Below are 24,201 nucleotides of genomic sequence, written 5' to 3'. Positions count from 1 at the left end.
CCCTCTATCTCCTTTATCTTAACTCCTGCCTTTTCCCTTTAAATCCCTCCACATCTTCCCACATCTGAACTCAATCACTTTTTATGCATTATGTTATTTATGTTATTTATGTAATGCTCTGTGTGTGAAGTGCATTGTGGCAAGTGTGTGTTTAATTGTGTTTAAAGTATGTCATATTATCTTATCTTATCTTATCTCATTCTTCTGTCTTTTTTTCTCTCTTCCTATTCTGTCCATCTTGTCTCCATCAGGTCTCTGTCAGGACGCATTGTCGGAGGCGTGTGGTGGTTCTTCACCCTCATCATTATCTCGTCTTACACGGCCAACCTGGCTGCTTTCCTCACTGTGGAGCGGATGGTCTCCCCCATAGAGAGTGCAGAGGACTTGGCCAAACAGACGGAGATAGCTTACGGGACATTGGACTCAGGCTCTACCAAGGAGTTCTTCAGGGTAAGGGACTCGACACACACTCTGCTCATTTGCCTTAACTCCCTTAGATCTTACAGTCTTCTTCTATATTTCAGTTGAGTTCATTTGTCACTGAGCTACGACTTCATGACAGCCATAATGTCTCAAAGGACCTGGGGAGAAGTCTTATTTTCCCCCTGCTAGTCTTGACGTTTGTACTACTTATAACTCAACCTTCCAGTACTGCACATCCAGTTGTGTGCATACAATTTATTTGAAATTCCAGCTTTCTCTATAGGTTTCAAGGATATAACATGTTTGCGGCAAAATGTCCATAAAACTGTCTAGATTGCATCCAAAATTGTTTACCACAATTGCCTGAAAAGTTTGAAAAGGAACCCCTGCTGCTTTTTTTGACCACTGGTAAAGGCAAGCAGTGGAGCAATGTATTTATGAGCCGCTCACCATTTTGTTTGTAAACCAGTGCACGCATAAGAGTACATAGAGATGCAACTCCCAGTCCCTTTGGTGTCTGGCTCTTGAACTTATCGACAGTCTTGGCAGTAATGAGTCGATAAACATAGCAATGTGCTTGCAAGAGGGGAGAAGAAGAAGAAGATTGCAAGCTAGTTAACATGGGTGTAAGGATCGCAGGTGGCAAAAGCTTTGTTTACCGAGAAACCAAGTTAACCCAACAACACATTTGTTAGGTCTGAAGGATACACACACTGGGATTTGGACAAACACGGGGCACTTTTTAAGAAATGGTTGACAGTTTTCATATTTCCTTCGCTTTTTATTACTTTCTAAATGGCCACTATATAAATTTGATTGTGCACGCCTATGTGTCCCTTGGAGGTGAAGAGCGCCATTCTACTATGCTTTGCAGCATTCATCACCTCAGCTCCATCCATTATTGCATTATTGCTCACTTGTGGCACCGAATGGTAAAGGGGAAGGAAACATGGTGTGAGGGGGGGAGGTTAGGTAATGTAAGAAGAGCTCAACTTTAAAAGCAAGCAACACATTATTAAAGTCGCTTCTGAAATAAACTGTCAGCCAGTAGGAAGCAGTTAATATGAAGAATGTGGCTTTTTTATTGAAACAGAACAAAAGCCAAGCAGCAGAAATGTGCTCTTAGTGTTTTTGGGGCAAGGACAAGTGAGTGGCAAATGACAGTTTAAAAGGATTTACAATAGCCCAGGTGGGAGGATGTCTTTCTCCTGATCTTGAATTTAGAGAAGCTTAAATTATTTGGAAGTGACAGCAGAGCTGAATTGTCTGACTTTCACTATTAAGCGAATTGTGTGTATTAAACTTTGCCAAGGTTGACGCCAAGGTTCAGTTCACTAGGCTACTAAAAGACAAAGGACAAGCGTGGGATTTTATACCAATTTTAATACAAATTCTTAAACATGAATACAATTGAACAATCTTTATTTACCACAAGACGCAGTGAAGTAGAAGTGGACTTGGCTGAAGTATTTTACAGGGAACTGTTACCGTAAAATGGTGAGTAAGAAAATGATGGCAGATGTGGCCCAGAGGGGGACCTTTAGTGACTTCACCCATTGACCTTATTCACCCAAGTGTATTGCAATTACGAAAGTAGTCGCAAACACATACATTTCATTTTCATTTAATTTAACTTTTATTTATCCTCGAGAGACCAATTGAGGGGTGACCCTCATTTACAATGATGTCGAGTTCAAAGCAAATTCAAAGGAAAAACAACAATACATAAACAATATTCAATGCAAAAACATCAAATACACAACAACAGGTGAAGAGAAAAAAAACTATTGAAACATTTACATAGTGGTGAAGAGTGGCAGCAATTAAAATTAAATGGGTGAAAGTACAATATAGTCTAATTAAAACAGTTACAGGTAGAGTTTGGCAGATTTAAGATAGTTTGTTTAAATTGGTTAAAAGATATGAAGGTATTTAGTTTAATTTGTTGCTGTAAGTTATTCCAGGAGTCGGGGGCACTGAAGCTAAAAGCTGTCTTTCCCAGCTCAGACCGGGCTTGTGGGACATAAAGCATAAGCATGTCAGTGGAGCGGGTCTGATAAAGCCCATCTGAAATTTGCAGCATTTCTGTTAAATAACGAGGAAGCTTCCCGGTCAAGGCTTTGTAAATAAAAATGTGCCAATGTGCGTCACGTCTCTCTTTAAGGGAGGACCACCCAACCTTTTCATATAAAAGACAATGGTGACAAACACATACAAACATATGCACAGAAATGCACACGGTGCTGATGAAGACAGATTTTTTTCTGCAGACACTGGCGAAACACCAGACCAGTGCCGTAACACGTACAAAAAACGAACCTGCTTTATCACATGGTCAGGCTTTGCAGGAATATTCACACTTGTTTGTGCGCTAATGCATTGTGTGTGTGTGTGTGTGTGTGTGTGTGTGTGTGTGTGTGTGTGTGTGTGTGTGTGTGTGTGTGTGTGTGTGTGTGTGTGTGTGTGTGTGTATACTGTATAAATTTACCGTATACCAGTGTTTGCATTTGGGGGAGGAGAGTGGGCAGAGGAGGAGGGGGGGAGGTCGTAGCAGACAGTGTGTGCTACTGTGAGCGGCTTTTGGCATCATCAATGTAACGAGTGGGCAGAAATCTGTGAAGGGTGAAAAAGCAATTTACTCTCCCACAGCTGAGGTGGGATTCGCCTACCGCCATTAATTAGCTGTGTGTGTGTGTGTGTGTGTGTGTATATATACGTTCACTTTTGTGTGTATGTATAAGCATGCACTCTGCATACTATTACGCCACATATGTATGCATGTATAGGTTACAACACATAGCGCCACTGTGTTTCTATGTACTTTTCAAAGAGCTCTCCATAGGGTAGGGTAGCCCTGAATGTGACTTGTAGCATCAGTGTTTCCCCACTTCACAGCCTCACTGGTTGTTAAAGAACCTGGAAAGAGTCACACCGCACTGACACACATCCTTCCCCCCCGAGGACACACTCTGCCCTGTACATGCACAGTCATCATCATCACTGCCTCTCCCTCTTTCCCTCTCATCCTCCCACACACAAACACACACACACACACACACACACACATACACACACAGACACACACACACACACACACACACACACAGAAACAGGTACAACATAAGGTACAAGCACAAATGCGCAGTGCACACATGCAACACACACATACATACAGTATCATGCACACATTTTGCTGCCAGTGAGTTCGGTTGATATATTAATGTGAGAAATAAGGGAAAGATGGATGGATAGATGGATTAAACTTGAGCAAGGAGGCAGGCTGGAGGCGTAAAAATAGCTGATGGTGGAAAGGATTTTAAATGTATTTATCTATGTGACTTTGGTGGACAGAGGAATACATATTAAAGAGAAACTGGAGAGAGAGAGAGAGAGAGAGAGAGAGAGAGAGAGAGAGAGAGAGAGGATGTGGGGTAGAATGGATGGCCTGCTGGTTCTCTTGGATGTGAGCGACGTTATTATGGGATAGGTGTCCGTCACGCACTAGTAACGTACGCACTCACACACACAAACACACCATCTCCCCCAGGCACAGGTTTCAGTTGCTGAGGCCGTGGCTAGTTGCTTTGCCGAGCGGACAGAATAACGCTTTTATCACCGGGAGAGAGAAAGAGAAAAAGAAAGAAACAGGACGCTTGCGAGGGATGACAGTTTGACTCCTCTGCTTGTTATTTTCACTCTTGAGTACACACAGTCCACACAAACATGAAATCCCATATACTCATAGGCCCTGTAGGCTGGTGCACAGAACTGCGCGTGTACACACACAACGCCGACATGCACGCACATACACACATGGCGTATAATACACATCATAGTACAATCGATTGCATCACAGGCAGACGAGACGTCCTCTGAAAAGCTCTTCCGATTGCAGCGGGCAAATTCATAACAGCACAACCAGATCAGTATGCCACCACCTCACTCATAAAGTCATGTAAAGTAGATTGATGCTTGCCTTGTCAGGGGGGAGACGTAGCGTTACGTTTGAAATGTGGTTATAAATGTCGTTATGTGCTGGAGGATCAAAATGAAGGATGGAAGACACAGCCCTCCATCAGCAGTGTCATTTTATTCAAGGACTGTAAGAGCGAAAAATCTGTTTCCTCCATGTCCTAAGAAGCTGGAGCCATAAATGAAATGCGGTAATAACATATCAAAGAACGTCCCAATACGCTGTGTACAAGCCAATCTCAGTACTGTACCACTGTAGTTTCTATTGTAAAAGGCAATCACGTGAATTCAAAAGCATGAATAGTGCTGATTGTTTTTCCATCCTCAGCACGCAGTTAACGTCTCAGATCGAGCATGAATGGCCTTTTGATTCGAATAATCAAATCTACTGAGGCTAAGGGCATCAGGGGTGCCACCAGCAGATGACAGACATGCATGTGTTGACATGCCATTGTTAAGGATGAAAAAGGCTGCCATTTGTTCTGTATTTTTCTATGGGTAAAAAAAACCTGAGAATAACACTCTCAACACATACGACTTTCCAGGTTCCCTACCGTGTCTTTGGCTTGCAGCCCAAGCCCATTCATTGTCATTGAAGACGTTTTAAAACTGGTCCAAATTGGATTTAATAGTTCATTCGATGGGGAATATTTTCAGCTGTGGATTAATAGACGTTCGGCTATTTACAGCAGCAGGACGGTTTATGAAGGACTGACTCAAAATGAATTACAGTTTCAATGTTGGGGGTAACAAAAGATCCTGGCCCTCAATTCAACAGAGTGCTTTATAGTTGTTGGACAACAGAGCTGGCACAGAGGAATAAGCTACTTTAATACACGGGCAATACTTGTTAAAATAATCCATTTGTTGTTGTTGGTTTTGATCTTTTACCTGGGTTTTGGTAGACATCATGAAGAATTTAACCTCAAAAACCTTATCATTTAAAGTGATAAATGTACATTTCCAACAACAGGAAGTGAAAAGGTCTGAAATATCTCCTGCGAGCTTACTGCAGCAAGAGTTTTGTCAAATTGCCTGAATCCAATTTCCCAGGGTCACTTAAGTGCAAACTGTCAAACAAGTGTATTTCAGTCAAAGTGCTTGGAAGCTAACTTCGTGTTCTAAGCATGTGTGAGACCTTACCCAATCCACACTTTTTGTTTTTGCCATTACTAGTACACCTGTCAAAGATATAGGCAATTAAACAGGCATGGTTTTCTTCCTCTCCATCTGTCCCATCTTTTTTTTCTCTCTCGAGTGCAATAATTTGTGAGCAGCCTGGCCGACATTGGTCCCCCTCTCCCCTTTTGGCAGTCCTCTATGAAAACCATCATCTGTGTGAAAAACAAATGCCTCGTGTGTAGACGGAATGACTGCCATTTGGTTCCTAATTAACCTCTGCTCTCTTGTCTCCTTCAATCCCAGAGGTCCAAAATAGCCGTGTACGAGAAGATGTGGTCGTATATGAAGTCAGCAGAACCCACTGTCTTCCTGAAAACCACGGCGGAGGGCGTGGCCAGGGTGCGCAAGTCCAAGGGGAAGTACGCTTTCCTCCTGGAGTCCACCATGAACGAGTACACGGAGCAGCGCAAGCCCTGCGACACCATGAAAGTGGGGGGCAACCTCGACTCCAAAGGATATGGGATCGCCACGCCGAAAGGCTCACAGTTAAGGTGGGTGGAATAGTGTAACAATAGGGAAGGCAGTAGTAGCAAAACGCTGCATACTGTGCTATTGCTGCGATATTCCACCTACCCTGCTGTGCCTTTTTTATAAATATTTATATATATTACATTTAGAAGACACCTCTCACTGCTGTCGGGTGAAAAATTTACCCGAACAAAATTGAGTTAAATGTGAGAATTTTGGATATTGTTTATTTTTGTGTTTATACGAGTAGCAGGGGTTTAAAATTTACTATAGATTAAGATTGTTGCACTAGTAGAGTTTACTTGTTTTTTTATCATAACCTCCGAAAGTAAAGATGCAGGGTTTTTTCACCCAGCAGCAGCGACAGAGTAGATGAGTGTGTTGAATATGCAGATTATGTGTTTCATCATACTTTCTTGGCTTAATTCCTTATTTATTATTTTTCTTATTCTGGTTTATTCCCCTTAAACTTTTATTTCTGTCGTCTCTTTTTTTCCAGCTGTATTTTTCTTCAGCTCTTTTTTTTCTTCATCTCACTATCAATACCCAGGGCCTCGTTAGCTTCATTTCTGCGTCCTCCGTCGCTGTCTTTCATCCACCCCTTCATACCCACATCTTTCACTCACTCGTTTTTCTCCACAGGGCCACCGTGCAGGTAACTCTGTCCATTTGTCTGTCGTCTCTCGTCTCTTTGTTCCTTTCATCCTCAGAGATGGTGTGGTTCATGATGGTAATGATTATGATGATGATGATGATGATGATGATGATGATGATGATTATGGTTATGATGATGATCGTAGGAGAGATTAATGACGTGAATGTGACCGCGAGATGGGGCAATACCTCAGACTGCTGCCACTTCATCCAGAGCCACAAAGGGGGGAATTTATAGACGAGCAGGAGCCCAAAAAGTGAGAAACAGGAAGTAGAGGGGCCTGGCCAATGGGGGGACTAGAAAGCTAAACATAATAGAAGATCCCACACTAAAACATATTGAATGACAAATGAGAGATAAAAAAGGCCTTCAATTGTACCACTTTTTTTTAAATATTGGACAACACAGAAATTGGACAACACCACATTAAAGCAGATGGAGTTATCAGTCATTTTGTTTACGGAATGCACAACCTTAAGAAAGAGAGCATATGCTGGAGGAAAATGAATGAGAAACTGACTTAATATGAAGTCATGAAGTTGGTCCCTTTTCTTTGGATTTTCCCCCCAGCAGACACTTGTTAATCTGGTTTGTTAACTTTGAGCCTGCAGTAACAGTCCCGAAAGGTTTCACTGGTGGGTTTGCTAGCAAAAGCACATAATGCATTTTTCAGCTGACTGTGATGTGATGGCAATATGGAGACTTTGTCTTCACTACGGTGCAAGCGCCCGCCAAGGGGAAAATACTAATTGACCAACTTCAGCAAAAAAGCCGGTGCACTTGGCTGTGTCTTTTCTCCCTCCATCTCTCTCTGTCAGCATTTCAGACTCACCTTTATGAAAAAGGCTAAAACCCAAAACAGCACATCAGCCTCACATCCTATAACTTCTCCCTTGTGTGCGGCAACAACACATCCCTCAAAAAAAGCCCAGTCACTGTAGTTTTTATCCCTTGTTATTCACACAAAGGTTTTTCCGTTTTTGAGGGAAAAGTGACAGACAGTGGGTGGATAGGTCCCCTTTTCTTTTTGTTAAGGCCCCTCGCCACCCACCCTACCCAGAAAACATTGCTGGGACTATCCACGGTTGTCTCTGGCTTCTCCCAATCAGCGGAAACCTTAAGCATGCGTGTGGCCGGGAGTGTGCACGTCGGGTGAGCCTGCCTCTTCTCTCGGTGCACAGCTCGTGATTTGATTTGATGATGTGTGTTGAGGAGAATGAATACCCTGATAATTAAAAGGAATGCTAGGAATGTATGCTTTCTGTGAAGTATAGCTATCTTTAATATGAATATCAATATGTGACTGTTATTACATTGACTGACAAATATATGTTTGAATTGTTTTCATCCATACCTCTTGCGTTGATGAGATATTAGTCATTGCTTGTAGATTAGAGCACCCCAGAGAACACTGTCTCTCTCTGAATCTCTTGACTATCCCTACTCCAACAGTAGCATTGGCAAAACAAGCAATGACAAATGAGAATAGATACATGTTAATAGTGAACAGGGTTAGTGTGGGGAGAGTGTTTTTACTTTGCCACTTTGTTCTGAACTAACAACCTTTCAGTCAAAAGCCAGCTCCTACCTGCAGTCTCCCCGACACACTTTGAGATCAGATAGGACTTCCAGATAAGCAGACAGGTGTGCAGATAAACGGGCGGACTAACAAACAAGCAGGCAGCCACTGCACTGACCTTTTTTTGTAGAGATTAGGACGGATGATTACAGCTTCTCCCAAACAAAAGTGTATTCAGCAGAGGGTGGTGCCAGGAGAAAAGAACGACAGGAAAGTCTTTTCAAGGTGTAGCTGTTTAAAAAGCAAAGATGGGATGAACTGAATTTATAAAGGGCACGCAGGGAATAAATTGAAAAAATCATTCAGTTTCTGCAGCTGTGTTTCTGGACATCACAGTGAAGGGACGGGCCACGTGATGTGGCAACAGTTAGCAGGAATAGTGAAATGGGCAAGACTGAGTTGTTGGTTATGGTACTGTAACAATTTACCGGTAAAATGTATCAATAAGGTCACATTAATAACTGTTAGTTAATGCTAAGTTAATGCTATTAATGGTTAGTTAATGCATATTTAGCATGAAGTAAGTGTAAATGCTTAGTTATTTATGGTTTGTTAATGCTTCCTTAACTAATGCTTTGTAAGCATAAACTAAGCTTAACAGTTAGTTAATGCTTAGTTAATGTGTATTAAGCATTTACTAAGCATTTATTAACAGTTAGGTTATGCTTAGTAAATACTTATTAAGCCTCAATTAAGCATTAACTAACAGTTATTTAATGTACCCTTATTATAAAGTGTTACCAGTGTAGCTTTTATGTCAAAGTGTTGTTGGGTTGTCTTTCTGAAGCTTAATATAGCTGTTTAAATTACCTGCCGGTCAGCCAGCCACTGGTTACAGCTCATGCAAGTCCAGTACCAAAAACCAACTTGCGTAGATTTGAAAGTGTCCCAAGATGTAGCATCCATTTTGTCATCTTTAATTTTGCACTGAAGTACCATATTATTGTCAGGTAACACAGTTGAAATCATTGATTCTTTGAAGTCTTCTGTTTCTGGGTGATGTAGTGAAGTGCCAGTGAGAAGCACTGACATCAGAGATCTAAGAGTCGGCTGCTAAACTGCACAGCATTCACAAGGTATGCTTGCTTTGTTGTTACAAAAAAATATATCTAATTTCAAGACAACCAAGAAAAACCTGGGAATCATAAACAGGATGGCTCCCTTTTGTTTAGGAGCCGACTCTCAAGTGATTTGATGTTGAAGATTTCCCCAGCGCAACAGCTTTTAAAATCTTTTTTTTTGTTTGTTTTAATCCAGCTCTTCAAATGCAGTGCAAGTAAAGGCAATGATCAGACTTATAGATTTACCAAGTGATTTTTTTCTGATAATATAGCAAAAACTATCAATTGCACCTCTTCTCTGATAAACACCCTTTGTCCCTGAATTTTGTCAGTCCCTTCGGGGGTGTGAGTCGTGTGAGTAGGAGTGCTGTATGAAACTGCACACACACACATACACACACACACACACACACACACACACACACATACACACACACACACACACACACACACACACACATACACACACACACACACAGAACATGGTAGAAAGGTAGGGGAGCCGCAGGAGAGGACAATAGCACCATCAGGCTGCAGGGAACTGTTTAACACACTTCCAGCAATCTGACACTCACTGTGGAGCATGTTCTATTAACAGAGAGATACAGAGGAGAGGTTAAGTTAAAAATAAAATAATAATAAAAAAGTATTTATACAAGAAATGGGTAGAACATTTTTAAAGAAAGTATTCAATTTTACCGGTGGCAGCGAAATACGTATATCGCGATATTCACGTGTAGCGATATTTTTTAACACCCCTATACTAGACAAGTGATATGCACAAAAAACATTCCAAAGACAACAAGGCATGTCAAGAAAAATATTAATAGAATAGAAAACATATGAAGAGTTTAAAAAGTTTGGGCACAGAGGGAATTAATGATTTTGCGAACAGGTGGGGCATATTGACAGCCAGAAGAGAGAATTCACCTGCAAGGACAGGTGACATGAGTATCTGAAGACAGAAAGAAAGAAAGAAAGAAAGAAAGAAAGAAAGAAAGAAAGAAAGAAAGAAAGAAAGAAAGAAAGAAAGAAAGAAAGAAAGAAAGAAAGAAAGAAAGAAAGAAAGAGAAATAGAGAGTGTTGTCTGGGGTGCATCCTTTCCCACTAACCCTCCTTTTGTCCTTTCAACCCTTCTGATTTCTCCCCCTCCCTTCTCCCTCCTCTTCTTCTTCCTCCAGGCTGTGGCCCACGTCCATCTTGTCTGTCTTGTCCCTCCATCCTCTGCTCTGACCAAATTTTATCTTATCTGTCCCTCCTTTTTTTTGTTTTTACTTAAAGAAACGCGGTCAACCTGGCCGTTCTAAAGCTCAACGAGCAGGGCCTGTTGGACAAATTGAAAAACAAGTGGTGGTATGACAAAGGAGAATGTGGCAGCGGGGGAGGGGATTCCAAGGTTAGCCCTCTATGTCTGCCCCCCCCTACCACAAAGGGGGACGGGGGCCGCTCAACCGGCTATGGCAGGCAGGCAGCGGCCCTCGTCCTGGGAAAGTGTAACACATGCATCTGCCTTGGCCAAAGGTTCGTGCAGCAAAACAGGGAGGGCAAAAGTGACTACCCTGCTGCTTCAAAAAATAGGCACAATGTTGCATGTGTTGTCATTGGTGTGTGTGCCTTTTTTAAATAAAAGGTTCAGACCCTGTGACAAAGGTACAACACATTTGCTTGTTGAGACAGAACTACAGAATGTTATTTTCCTGGTAAAGGAAACCCCCACAGAAAAATAATCTGTACCTTTTACAGTCCAAAAAGGGCAACCAAATTCTTATTTAAAAGTGATATATATAAATATCATCATGTTCGTTATAATGCAGGGAAATATGTCCCCTTTATGGTTGCGTGGCGGCCGAGATCAATCAAGCACACCTCATGATAATAACCATTTTTTTAATGTCTTGGCACTGATCTGGAACGGCGGAGTGTGGGGGTAATGAGAAGAGGATTCAGTGATGGAAGGTGGAAAGATAAAGAGAGCAATTACTGTCAAGACAGACATATTCGCCCCCCAGTGGCAGCTCTGGGGAGAGGAGAGAGCCAGGAGAGACACCAAACTGAACCGTATCCCTCCTTCAACTTAGAACCTGTTACTACTGTTCATGACAGACGAAATGGCTTTGAAAACGTTGCATAGGGGAAAGGAAACCCAAGTGTAATACTAGTTCTCATATTCTCTTAGGCTCAGGTTGACTCGAGGCAGAGCAGCGGCTGAATAATTGATAGCAGCAGAATGCAATTTCAGGGCAGAGTTTCTATACATCTCTTGATCATTTGTCGGATTTCAACATTTCTATTCTGAGTTTTCCTCCCTTTATTCAACACTTTGTGTTATCCCTTTGGGTTCTGGGATTATTCTTGGCAGAGCAGAGGTGTTATCTGAATCCTTTAAAGTATCAAATCGCTTGTGTTTTCATAGGAGCATTTTACAACCACGTCTTGTTTGGATCTAAAGTACTCATTCAAATCCCCAAAACGTCAGCTATACGGTGGCGCTATAGAGCTAATGTCAGGGAAACACCAAGGTCATTAACATTAACCATCAATGACTGTACAAGAATGTGTGCCGATCTACAGTATCTAGAAGTGGACATATTTTAGTGGATAAGATAAAAGTTATACTTGCTACTGGCACAACACGAAAAGTTAAATGATCAAGACTCTCCTCCCAGAGACACCAAATGTCTGCAGATGATTTCATGCAATATAAAAGATAACAACCATATCTCAGTCTGGACTAAAGCGACAGGACGACTGTCATTCTTAAAGTTGCTTTGTAGTGAAAATATTTCTTAGGAAAGCAAAGTGCAATTTGAGTAAAATAAGCAATAATCCTATCATATCCTACCTATATCCTAGTTTTGTCTGGCCTACAGAGTCTATAGAGTTCAATTCAAACATGTCTCACTGAAGCTCTCTCTCCCAGCCGTATAGCAAGGTGCTCGCGGGACGCCAATAGTCCTGCCTTCATAAATACTTGTCTCTTATTCGGCCTAGTAGGATCAGCTGGGGCAGTATGGGTGTGTTACCTAAAATGACAAAGGTGGGTCCCACTCATATGTCTGTAGCTCGCCGTAGCCTCTCACTCTCCCCCCAGCCCCTCCTCAACGAGCATACACACATGTACTCAGTGGGATCCATGCTAGGTCACTTGATCTGAACAAAAAAAGTGTACCGTTTTCTATGTGACTTGAGCTGTGCAATGCAAATGTGAAATACCCTAATAACATAAAATAACATGTCCTATGATGTTATTTATGTTATTTTTACACGCGAAGAACCCCGGTAAACCTCGCAGTTTTGAAACTGAGCGAAGCAGGCGTCTTAGACAAACTGAAAAACAAATGGTGGTATGACAAGGGAGAGTGTGGACCCAAGGACTCTGGAAGTAAGGTCAGTCTCACGCTGCTGCGGCCCCACAAAAAGCTAGCCTGAACCTTTCATCCTGAATACGCTCCAGATAAACTTAGAACAATAGCAATGTATTCTCAATAAGGCAGAAACATATCTTGATTCTCCACAGTAGAATAGCATGTCCATGTAGTAATTGCCTTCTACATGTTTCCTTCTGTTTTAATGGAGGACCATATTTACCTACATATGCATCAGTTTCTGTAGCAATCTGCAGTCACTTGACTCCATCACAATTAGCATTGGAAAAGGTTAGCATTTGGTGACTTTTTAGCAGCTATTGTTTTCCACATCTACTGATGTCCATAACGTGGCAATGCTTTATTTCACAGGTTCATATTGTATTCGCTAATTTCACAGGTAGTTCCCCAAAAGAATAAGTTGTTTGGGATAGGTTCCGGTCAATTTGAATTTATACACGTTTATAAATATGTGGGCTCATACAAATTAATTGCTGGTTTATAGAGACTTCAGTGCAAAGCCTGCCAGCTTAACATTTAACAAGTGAATTATGTCAACATTCAGTTATAAAGTAATACTGAATGAATAATAATTTGGGTTTAAGAAGAGCAGGTCTTCCCTATGAAAGGCTACAACTCCATATAACAAAACAAAACCTCATTTCAAAAAATATTTCTCAATTGTATCTATATTTAGAGCTAAATAATATAGGTATTCTAAAGGAAGTTTCCTACGACATTAGTAGAAAATGATGGACTTGTGAGATTAAGCATTACCATATTCTAGGATTTAGTAAGAAGGTACTATAGCTAATTTATCTTCCCCTTTAACACTTGTTATTTTTAGTAGAAAGTAAGTTAAACAGGAACAATGGGAGCTGCTCTACTGTAGATGTTTAGACTAGTTCACTGGAGCCTTTAAATTCCATTAAAACAGTGAAATGTCATCACCGCTGCTCAGATTAAAGCCTGCTCTGTGATTTTTCTTGCTCTTTTTTGACTTAAATCAATGTTATTAATTCATGTATGTGACTAGCTAACAGTTGTAGAAATGTAGATTGTTCTGTGATTGTACAGTATTGACTGTTACAGATGTATAGTAGTACAGAGTGTAGTAGCTGTAGTGGTGATTAGTAGTATTAATTGAAGTTGTAGTATGTAGAATGTATTTTTTATGATAATAGGAAATTAAGTTATGTTAAAACTAACCATATTTTAGTTGCACGGAAGTACAGTTGCAACACCAGAATGTGTCACTAAATGACTTGTTTCTGTGACAGTCTCAATTTCTGTGTCTAACCCACTGTACCCTATTTTCTGTCTGCTTTCTCCCACCGCTGTTACCATACACTCTCCTGCTGCTCTATTTTTTTCTTTTCTCCATGTCCCATATTCCTCATTCAATCTCATGTTTTTCTAATTTACTCCCATTAATCCCATTCTCCTTCCATCTCTGAACATTTGACCTCCACCTTAATTTCTCCTCTCACACGGCCTCGTTTTCATGTACCTGCCCAAACGTAATCCTCCGTCACCACCATCCTACTCCGTTCCTTTCCTCCATTTTGTTTCTTCTTTCATGATGTTTTGTTTGTTTTGGTTTTGGTTTTTCTTTCTTTTCTTTACCATCCACCCATTCTCTCTTAACTCTCTGCCCTCGCGGTGTCGACTCCTCCTTCTTTTTCACTCATCGCTCCGTTCTTTCCCCCTAAACCTCCCATCCCACTCCCTCTCTCTGCAGGACAAGTCTTCTCAGGCCCTGAGCCTGTCCAACGTGGCGGGGGTCTTCTACATCCTGGTGGGCGGCTTGGGCCTGGCCATGCTGGTGGCCCTGGTGGAGTTCTGCTACAAGTCTCGGGCCGAGGCCAAGCGCATGAAGGTGGACCTTAGCCCCCCCCACTGCCCCAGCCCCTCCCCCAGCACCCAGAATCTAGCCACTTATAGGGAGGGGTACAACGTGTACGGCTCCGAGGGGGTCAAGATATAGGGGTAGGATTATTTAGAGGCTCACCCATGTAGGTTGGGGGTAAATGGTGGTTGTTGAATCATGGTGATGGTGCTGTGTGGAGTTATTTGTATTGTTTCGATTGCCCAAAGGCTGACGCAGCCAGCCCCCTCCATGCAACCGTGTTGTTGTAACTTCATGTGGTGATGATGAGGATGTGGTCAAGCATTGTGGAACCAATGTAGCTTTATATGATTGATCGTGAAAGCTTTTTCTTTTTTATTGGCCTAATATTTTATTATATATTTGGGTTTACAGTTTTTTCTTTAATCTTTTATTCTTATGCACTTCCCCCCTGGCTAAATTGGGGTTAGATTTGTTTAACTACAGTTTTGGTTCCATCGTCTTTGGCTGCAAATGATGATGATGATGATTATGATTGATTGATGGTGATGCTCTTGGCTGATGACTTGACAAGGCACCTGCATTGTAATCTTAACTGAAAGTTAACAAAATAGTTAGTGATAGAATAGGGATGCACAACTCCAGAAAACAAGATGTAAAAAAAAAATGATAAATATAGTTGTGGATGAGGACAATAATATTGATCATTTTCCTGAATTTGTTAAGCTTCCTCTCTAACTTTTTATCCAAAACTATTTTAGGGTTGTACCAGCTACATACGTAACAGTACATAACAGACTGAGAGCAAAAGTTCTAACTGAGAGCAAAAGTTCCTCATTAAAATCTGTGACTGCTCCTAGCTACATATTAATTAGCTAACGACTGATTTTGGGCAGACCAAAACTTTTTCAGCAATAATGTAAAAAAATATCTCAGAAATAAAAACCCTATTAAGTTTTTTTTCTATGTCAGTGGATGTCCACCAAATTCTTTTTTTAACTAGATGAGTTATTCCTTGAGCACCAGTGTTTTATTACAAAGACATGGGTGAAGAGTTTTGCTTTGACAGCTTGAGCAAAGTTTCAGACATTCCCTTGAACTACGGATTGAATTGTGTCCATTCAACATGTATGATCAGGGGAGTGTGAGTTGTTAATAGAACAAATATAATAGTAGTAGGAATTGTTACCCAACAGAGGTTTTGAATTGCTTTGAATTTCTATAATAGCATCTAGATCAGCGGTTTTCAAACTGTGGGGCGCGCCCCCCTTGGGGGGGGGGGGGGGGTTATGGCAGGGGGGGCGCGGATGAATATGTAAAAAAAAAGAAAAACTAAAAAAAACTAAAAAATCTTTTTTTTTTTTTTTTTTTTTTTTAGTTTTTCTTTTTTATACTAAGATCACAGCATAGCTGGACACAAGTTCTTCTGCTTCGTTCCCCTCACTGCATTTAAATGCATTCAGTAAATTACAGAGAAATAGGTCTCGTTAAAGAAAAAGAGCATCAAGCCCAACCCAGAGGACCCTGCATACATTTTGTTTATTTTAAATTAATATTTTTATGGAAAATCCATGTGTCCTTCTTCAATAGCTTCTAATTCATCAGACCCAGTGTCTCCAAATTATTTGTTCACACAAAATACCTCATGTTTAGCCTCTTAATTGTCCTCTCAAAGTGCACCAGATTCATGCATTTCACTTTAAAAAGGTGAAAAAAAATCTACCCCCCGGGAGATTCTCCACTGGCTACAGTTCTCCACTGGCTACTATTCTCCTCCAGCAGGACATTGGAGGCACTAGCGAAAAAACACTGGGTGTGTGAATGACATTTAACTAGTCAATAATTTGGGCAAGTCTGTCTGCCTATCTTTCTCACTCCGATGCACACTCAGTCAGTATTATCCATGCTTAAAGGAAGCAGGATTAAAACACTGGATTAAGATGTTAAAATGTATTAAATGTGTTTAAAAACGCACAAAAATGTTTAGAATGTTTCAAAAACATGTTTAAATTTGTAAAATAATAATTTTTTTTTTTTTTGGGGGGGGGGCTCCGCTGAAATTTGTTCTCTGAGGGGGGGCTCACTCTCTCACACTTTGAAAAACCCTGATCTAGATAGTAAGAAAATCAGTTGATTGGGTGGTCATGAGTTTTTTTAAATTTCTAAATCCCTTTTTAAATTCTCCAAATGGTTTAAATCAGTTTGTACAAATGATAAGGGAAGAAGAAGATCTATTTACTAAAATAGTAGTGGTGCTCTAATTGTGGTTTGCAGTCATTGATCCAGGTTTACTAGGGGTTTTATTTCCAATGCAAACTAGTCTAAATTAAAAAGTATTCTGTGTGTATATATTTGTAACAAGTACCAAGTACATACAGGCTGTGGTGCAGTGTAGTCTACCATTCTGCATTGTTCCCTAGCCATGTTATACTGTATCTTTAATGTCATCCATAAAACTGGAGTTGTGCCCCCCTGTTGTAGACGGTCCAAACAGGCACTCTGACTTATTCCAGCCCTGACAACTACAAAACAGCCCAGTTACTTAGCGTGAATGCAGAGCAATAATTGATGAAGCAAACACTTCATATAGAACGGCTACTTAGTGGTGTTGTTGTAAAAACGTGACTCGCGTCTATTGATGTAAAAGTGCAATTAACTGAAGTGAAAGGAAACATTGGATTTCAGTTTGACGATCTGCCTAACAATCCTTTCTGAGGCTTTAAGAGAGTTAGTAGGATCAATACGCAGGATGCAAAAATAAAGACCGCTAAATGCAGTATAGTAAACATTGGCTATTATCTGTGGAATAGTAACAGTGCCAACTTTAAATGAACGATAAGGTTTACCACTTGAAGGTTTACCTCTCCTATTAAACTCTCTGGATGTATGCCATATTTTGTCTAACCTTAAACGTCCAAATGAGTTCCGAGCTGCAATAACACTATCCGGAACTTCTAAAAAATAAATGATAAAGTCTCTTCAAATTGGTCTTAGATGCTCCTTTAGAGTAACCTATTCCATGTTTTCTGTTTAGTTTTTAATTGAGCTGTACATCAGCGTGACAGCAGCACTCATTAAGGGAGGAAGAGGAACTCGCAGTGTATTGCAAAACACAGTTGGCGGTTTGGAAATGCAGAATAAAGTGTTCCTAATGCCTATTTTCAGATGTTGGCCTGTAATCCATGAATCCAAAAAGTGTCTTTTATGAGTTTTGATACTTTGTTGTGGCCATTAGTTTAAAAAAGATCCGTCAAATTGCAATGTTTCCAAAATCAAAGATGGAACTGTTTATTTGCATCATTTAGAGAGGCTTCTCTCTCTAGATTGCCAATTACGTCTATGGAAGAACCATCTCACTTAAGTTAAAGCATAAGAAGAATTGTCCATATCACAGCAACAGCAACACACCGTTTAACTTATCTGACGGCAGCAGCACAAACTTTACAGAAATTTCACATAGCAGCCTATCTATGTGAAGTGTCGCCCTACTCTGAGCAGTATAGTCAGTTACTCCCTCTCTATAAATCTGAAACCTTGAAAGAAAAATCACTCCTTCACTTCTTCCTTTTGTCTGTTCAGAGTCCTCACCTTCCAAAAAACCTATCCTTTCAAATCCTCACTTGAATTCTTCAGATTACTAAAACCCAGTACCCAAAAGTGCATGGTCACCACCAATGAAATGCAGATGTCTACAACCTGAATCCCCTCGTATACTGTGTAAACGTTTGTTGATTGCTGCCTGCTTTACTTTTGCCCCTTGGTAAAACTATTTTACTGTAGCATTTGCACAGTGTGGTAGTCTTGAAGTGACATTTGAATGTGCAGTTTGGGGTGCATTCACACTATGTCTGTTTGAAGTTATTCAAATGAAGTCTAGGGCATGTTTGTAGCTGTAGTTCAGTTTGTTTGAACAGGGGGGGTGGGGGGGGGGGGATGCAATCCGAACTTTGATGTGCCGAGAATATTAGCGAATGCAAACCTCTAACTAAATTTGTGTTGAACTTTCTTCAGAAAAACATACCTCAATATGATTCAGGAAATAAGTTCTTACTTTTTTCCAGGCAACATTAGTTTGCTGTCAATGAAACTTTTACTTACAAAAGCTTGAAATATGACTTCATCTTCAATTTGAGTATCAAAATAGTTTTCCACTATTTTGAATATATATAAGTAATCAGTTATTTGACAAATTGTTTCAGCACAAGTTTGCATTTAACGTGAGCTTTGAAACAACTAAAAATACTGTCACAATAGTGCTTCAGCTAAATGTGTGATTGCACCATCAGACCTCTCTCTAACTAACTATTGGCATATTTGTGTGTAAAGTGTGGGTACAGGCAAATGCATGTCTAAGTGTTTTTTTTGCGCATGTGTTTGTATAGCAATGTCTGTGTCTTCAGATGAGTGTTGTTTTAAAAAAAAATTCCAAAGTTGAACAGTTGTTTCTTGCCCGTCTTTCAGTTTTTTCAAACCAATTCTCCAACGTGCCATCTCCACCCTCTCCCCCCTCCATCTCCCCTCTTCTAGCTGTCTTTCTCTGAAGCCATGCGGAACAAGGCCCGTCTGTCCATCACAGGGAGTGTGGGGGAGAATGGCCGCGTCCTGACGCCAGACTGCCCCAAAGCCGTGCATGCTGGCCACGCCTCCTTCCGACACCCTGGCCTTGCAGTGATATCCTCCGGACTGCCCTGAAAACCAAAAACACCTGCCGTGCCTTAACCACACCCAAACATACAGACTCCGACAAGGACACGCACGCCCACATGTGCTTACATTCAATCATACACACAAAAACACACACCATTATGACACAAATCACACACTTACACACACACACACACACACACACACACGCATACATACACAAACATGAATATAATTACACACACTCAAATGCAAAATACTCTAAACTCTAAACACATTCTTACACACTTAAACAAACTCACACACTGCGCATCATCTTCTCACTTTCCTGCAGCCATTGACTTACAATACAAGAGACAAGTTGAACACAACAGTGGGAATTGAACAGTGGAGGAAGAAAAGAGGACAACTATGACTATCACACTTGCCTGCAGCATTCATTTTCTTATACTTTGGGAGGACACCATCCTGATATAGACGAAACCCAACGGGAAAAGCCAGCACGGACTTAACTTGAAAGCTGTGAACATGACCACAAAGCTGATCATGATGATGATATAGGGATAAAGATGAAGATCACAACCGAGAGTTAAGAAGAAGAAAAAAAGACAACCAAACAAGTCTGTTCATGCTCTGTCTTCTTTGGACAATGTTGGCAGATAAGCCACGCCCCTTGACAACGCCTTACTAAGACTACAAACATTTGTTTTCATCATCGTCATCATCATGGTCATGGTCAACTTCACTTGCCTGCAAAGACTGAGTGCCAGGTACTATCACCCTTAGAAGACCAGAAAACTGTAACCTTGAACGTTCGGAACTGTGCAAAACCCGCTTCTTTGCCATTGACTGTTCGAAACTGAATGAAAAATGCTTTCTTACTACGCATATAGAATGATTTCTCGCCCACCGCCCAAAACCGGCGAGACAATCAGCCAATATAGTAACAGAAGTAACCTCCAAACACGTACAGTACGTGCGGCTCATCTCGGTCGCAGAATTTCACAGGGGTTTGTAAAAGAACATAAATAAGCAGTAGTAATTAACAAAGTTATTCATCAACAGCATCGTCATGACAGTAGAAATGCTAAATAGCAAATTGATGATTACTTTTTTTTCTGAGTGGACAAAGGTGCTGTTTGAACTGTATATTCAGTGAAGGAAAGAAAAACAAGTGCAGATCTCATATGGCTACCTAGCAACAAAGTGCTTCTCAACCTGGACACTGGGAACATTGAGAAGTGTGCAGAATAAATTATGGAGGAAATAGAAATACTTTGGCATTCGTTAAAAAAAAATAAAGATTTCAATTGTATAAGAAAAAAAGAATTCTGCCTCCACATCCTCTTTAATAATTCCAGAAATCCGGACAATGGCAAATCAATTTGCTCTTTTGCTCTTTGTATGTTTACTCACAGCGGGGTGACGAGAGCTGTCATAGGTTGAGAATCACTGGTCTATGCTGTATACACTTCATTTGACTTGAACTGTGAAGACCTATGGCTACCATTTTAATTTCCCCTAAAAATGGATGACTCTAATAGGCCGTTTGGTTGCCATTTGAGATCCTCAGTCTGTCCAGTGGCAGGGGGGAAAGGTACCATATCAGAAAGCTTGCTTTTTAAAAACTGTTGTAAATAACTGCGTAGCAAAACAGAACTCACCTGTCTTTTTTAATCATACTTAGATAACAATTCATTGCAATAATGAATATAAAAAGACACTACTTGTAAATAAGGGTCAAAACATTTTTTATAAATCTACATATATATATATAATATAGATAAATATATATCTATACATCTATAGAGAGCTATAGAAACATTGTTCACAGATTGTCAGAGGCCATGGCATACATTCTGTTACATGGCTGTTTTTTTTGATAACTTGAGAATATTAATATGCCACAGTCTCGGTGTGCCCTACTCAACACTGAATGTCCATCTGGCACTCACAAGGACACAAATGTAGTGCACGCACACATACACACACAAACACACATTGCTGCATACACAGGGTCAGCTCAGAGTGATCACTCCAGCACCGTCAGAGGTTTTGGACGAGTTTTGTTTCTGCCTGTGTGTCTGTGTGTCCCACGTGTAAGTTATTCACTGTGTTTTTTTTTATTGTCCAACTGTGTTTCTAACCACATCTTCTGTTGGTGGTCTGCAAAGCCCCCTGGAGCAGCATCATGCAGATACCAGCCCCATACAATGAGAACACTTCTAAGCAGGCCTCTGGAGAGAAACAGGCCAATGTGATTACAGTACTGCAGGGGGAGAACAATGCTGGCTGACATTTGCAGAGTGTAGCATTTGTGTTGCATTTCACATCGCCTCCTGCTTGTTATTTGTTTTTCCGGAAGCGAGAAAAGTCACAGATTTTAAATCCCACACAAAATTCAAAACTGAGCAGGGTTTGAACTTCTTGGGCACATGATAAAGAAATCTGCAATGGAAAATTTGGCAGCCTTTTTTGGTCTGTCACTGCCAGCCAGCCTTGAAGAGGAAAATTGAATTATAATTGAATTATTATCTGAGAAACAATTAGGCAAACAACAAGATATATTTTTATGGACCAACATTGGTGCAGTTTTACAACACACATCAGCATGGTGATGATACAGAGATGTGTCATATAACAGTGGTAATACTGTATGCGAGAATGAAATGTGTTCTGCCCTGTTACCCCTACTATTCTTTCAGCTTTCAACTCCCCAGCTGTCCCACTCTAAGACTGACCTCTCTGTACAAAGGGCATATTAGCAATGAAAAATGACTTTGCTTCCAGCCCCTATACACTGCAAAGTCATGGGATTAACATCAACTGGAGACACCAATTGACAATCTGCGTTTCTTCTCTTGTTACGTTGAAACCTTCAGCATTTTGTTAACTCAACACAGGAGAACTTCCACTTGTGAAACTCACACATGTACCTCTTCTGTCCTGCATCAATTGTATTCAAGTCAAACTTAACATGAGAAGCATAATATAATAACTACAACCAGTATCTTAAACAACAACCCTATCTTTATGCTGGAAACAAAAGGTGAGGTTCCAGTCCCTCCCTCTCAGTCTCAGCAAGAGACGGTTAGCGGTTCTAGCTGTCACCACACCAGACATACCAGGTAGTCAAACTATACATCATACTCTCGTCTTTATTTCTTTGCCTACATCACATTGGATCTCATGGAAAGACGGCAACAAGCTGACTGCTGGGCCGTCAACACTCGCACACTGTTTATTTTTGCCTTTATTTCTGTCTTTCCATTTGGATTCTTTTTCTAATAAAACATCAATGCTGAACTTGCGTCCATCTGTGTGGTTATTTATCCACGGATCCTGATTAGCCATTGGTCTATTTCAACATATTTATTGTGGTTGTGCCTTGCCCATCAGGATCCTGAAAATGATGAGTCGGCTATGGTGGAGCATTCAAAGCCAGAATTAAAATCATTAAGCCTACTCCGCAGCTTAGCCTCTGTCTTTAAGCACAGCAGAAATTTTAAGCTTCAGAGTCTGTCTGTGCATCTGAAGCCTCGCGCTGCAGACTATCTGCTGTTGTACACTGGCAGTTAAGGGGTCAAGTTCCCTGCTGGGATTATGCCATTTGTGCTCCTTTTCACCCGGTCCAAGGGGACCTAACACCTCTAATGCAGAGCCATCACTGACAACCATTTCCCATGATTTCCCATCTCACCCACACACTCACGCAACAAGGATAAACACACACACACTCACACATAGCACGCTGGGTTATTACTGACATGCATTTCCCATTTAGCTGAAGATGAAGCAAAATAACAATTTTGGGGCGGATCTGCTACCCTTTTAACCTTGCACCTTCACGTGGGAATGCATACCCGTGCACACCTTCTGTCTGCCTCTTTATAGGGGAGAATATGTCACACGGGTTGGTTGTCACAATCGTTATATCTCGGAACCAGAAGGCGCTGTCGGTGAAATTTTGGTATGTAAATATCCGGAATTGGGATCAGAGGTCACCTACATGGTCTTCCTTGGAGTTAGACTGCTGAATTTGAGGTGAGAGGACTGTTTGTGTTTTTCATGTCAAATTGAAAATATTTAGCTCCTCATTATTTTTCTTCTAGGCTTTTACACAATGGGTTTATAACAAAACACTTGTTACCCTAAAAAGGAGTGAAAGTTAACCTATAGTTTAGATTGTGGTTAGCAAGCTAATTAGTTGTCAGATGGTAGTTGGCCTTGATGCTAGCAAGAACTTCAAGTTGCGGTTGGTTGTCACATTTTTTGGGGGGTTGGTTGTCACATGTTATCCAAAGGCTGCAGCCAGAAAAGGAACCCAATTACGAAAGAAATTGTCAAGCTGTATCCTCACTGACACCCCAGAGAAGGAAAGAATAGAGCAGGAAAAGGCAGCTAGCATGCAAAAGTAAAAAGGGCAACAAAATCAAAACAACCCAGTGCATCCCAAACTAGACCAAGGCTACTGCACCTCAGTGCACTCCACCCCAGCTGGAGAAGAACAAACAGTAAGTTATGTAGGCCTATTTGTCAACTTGACAATGCAATTAAACTTTCACAATTAGTTCTGCTTTCTTGCCTTCTTTTTAAGATTATTCCCATTAAGATAACATTGTGACAAACAATCCCATAGTGTGTGACAACCGACCACTTCAATGTGTAAGGGTGTCTTTGATGATTAATTTCTTCTTTATTACAATAAGCTAGAAAGAGTGCCCTTAAGCTTCAATTTAATGTAGGAATGACTATTGAAAGATGTTTACGTGATGAGCAATTCTCACTAGAATAAAAAGTGTGCTTACTAGCCCCGATCTCCCCTAGTGTGCAACAGCCTTTTTATTTTCAATTCATCCTCCCCTTCTAAGTCTCTCTTTCCTTCTCTCACCTCACTGCATTATCCCCCTTTCTCCTCAGCCCCTCCTCTTTTCTCCTTTGCTCACTCTACTCCTCTGCTCCTTTTCTCTTTTCCCTTCCTCTGCCCTGTCATATTTAATTTC

General features: G+C 40.8%; 1 protein-coding gene across 2 annotated transcripts in view; it reads left to right on the top strand.

Moving 5' to 3' along the window:
* gria4a (glutamate receptor, ionotropic, AMPA 4a) overlaps positions 1 to 22,504 on the top strand; it is a gene marked incomplete at its 5' end in the record, with an annotated part of 106,773 nt that extends 84,269 nt beyond the window's left edge. The window contains 5 exons of one of the 2 annotated variants that reach the window (XM_080054037.1): positions 252 to 450; positions 5,821 to 6,068; positions 12,613 to 12,727; positions 14,447 to 14,584; positions 19,082 to 22,504. In XM_080054037.1, the coding sequence (XP_079910163.1) occupies positions 252 to 450; positions 5,821 to 6,068; positions 12,613 to 12,727; positions 14,447 to 14,584; positions 19,082 to 19,246 (865 nt within the window). In that variant the 3' untranslated portion in view covers positions 19,247 to 22,504. Of the gene's footprint in view, positions 1 to 251; positions 451 to 5,820; positions 6,069 to 10,621; positions 10,737 to 12,612; positions 12,728 to 14,446; positions 14,585 to 19,081 lie in introns of both variants that reach the window. The other variant, XM_080054036.1, reaches the window with a different exon arrangement.
* Between the last annotated feature and the right edge of the window lie 1,697 nt (positions 22,505 to 24,201).

This window comes from Ammodytes marinus (genome assembly GCF_949987685.1).
Source record: "Ammodytes marinus genome assembly, chromosome: 3".
In the NCBI taxonomy this organism is placed as follows: Eukaryota; Metazoa; Chordata; class Actinopteri; order Uranoscopiformes; family Ammodytidae; genus Ammodytes; species Ammodytes marinus.
This window is presented reverse-complemented; position numbering and strand designations above follow the sequence as displayed.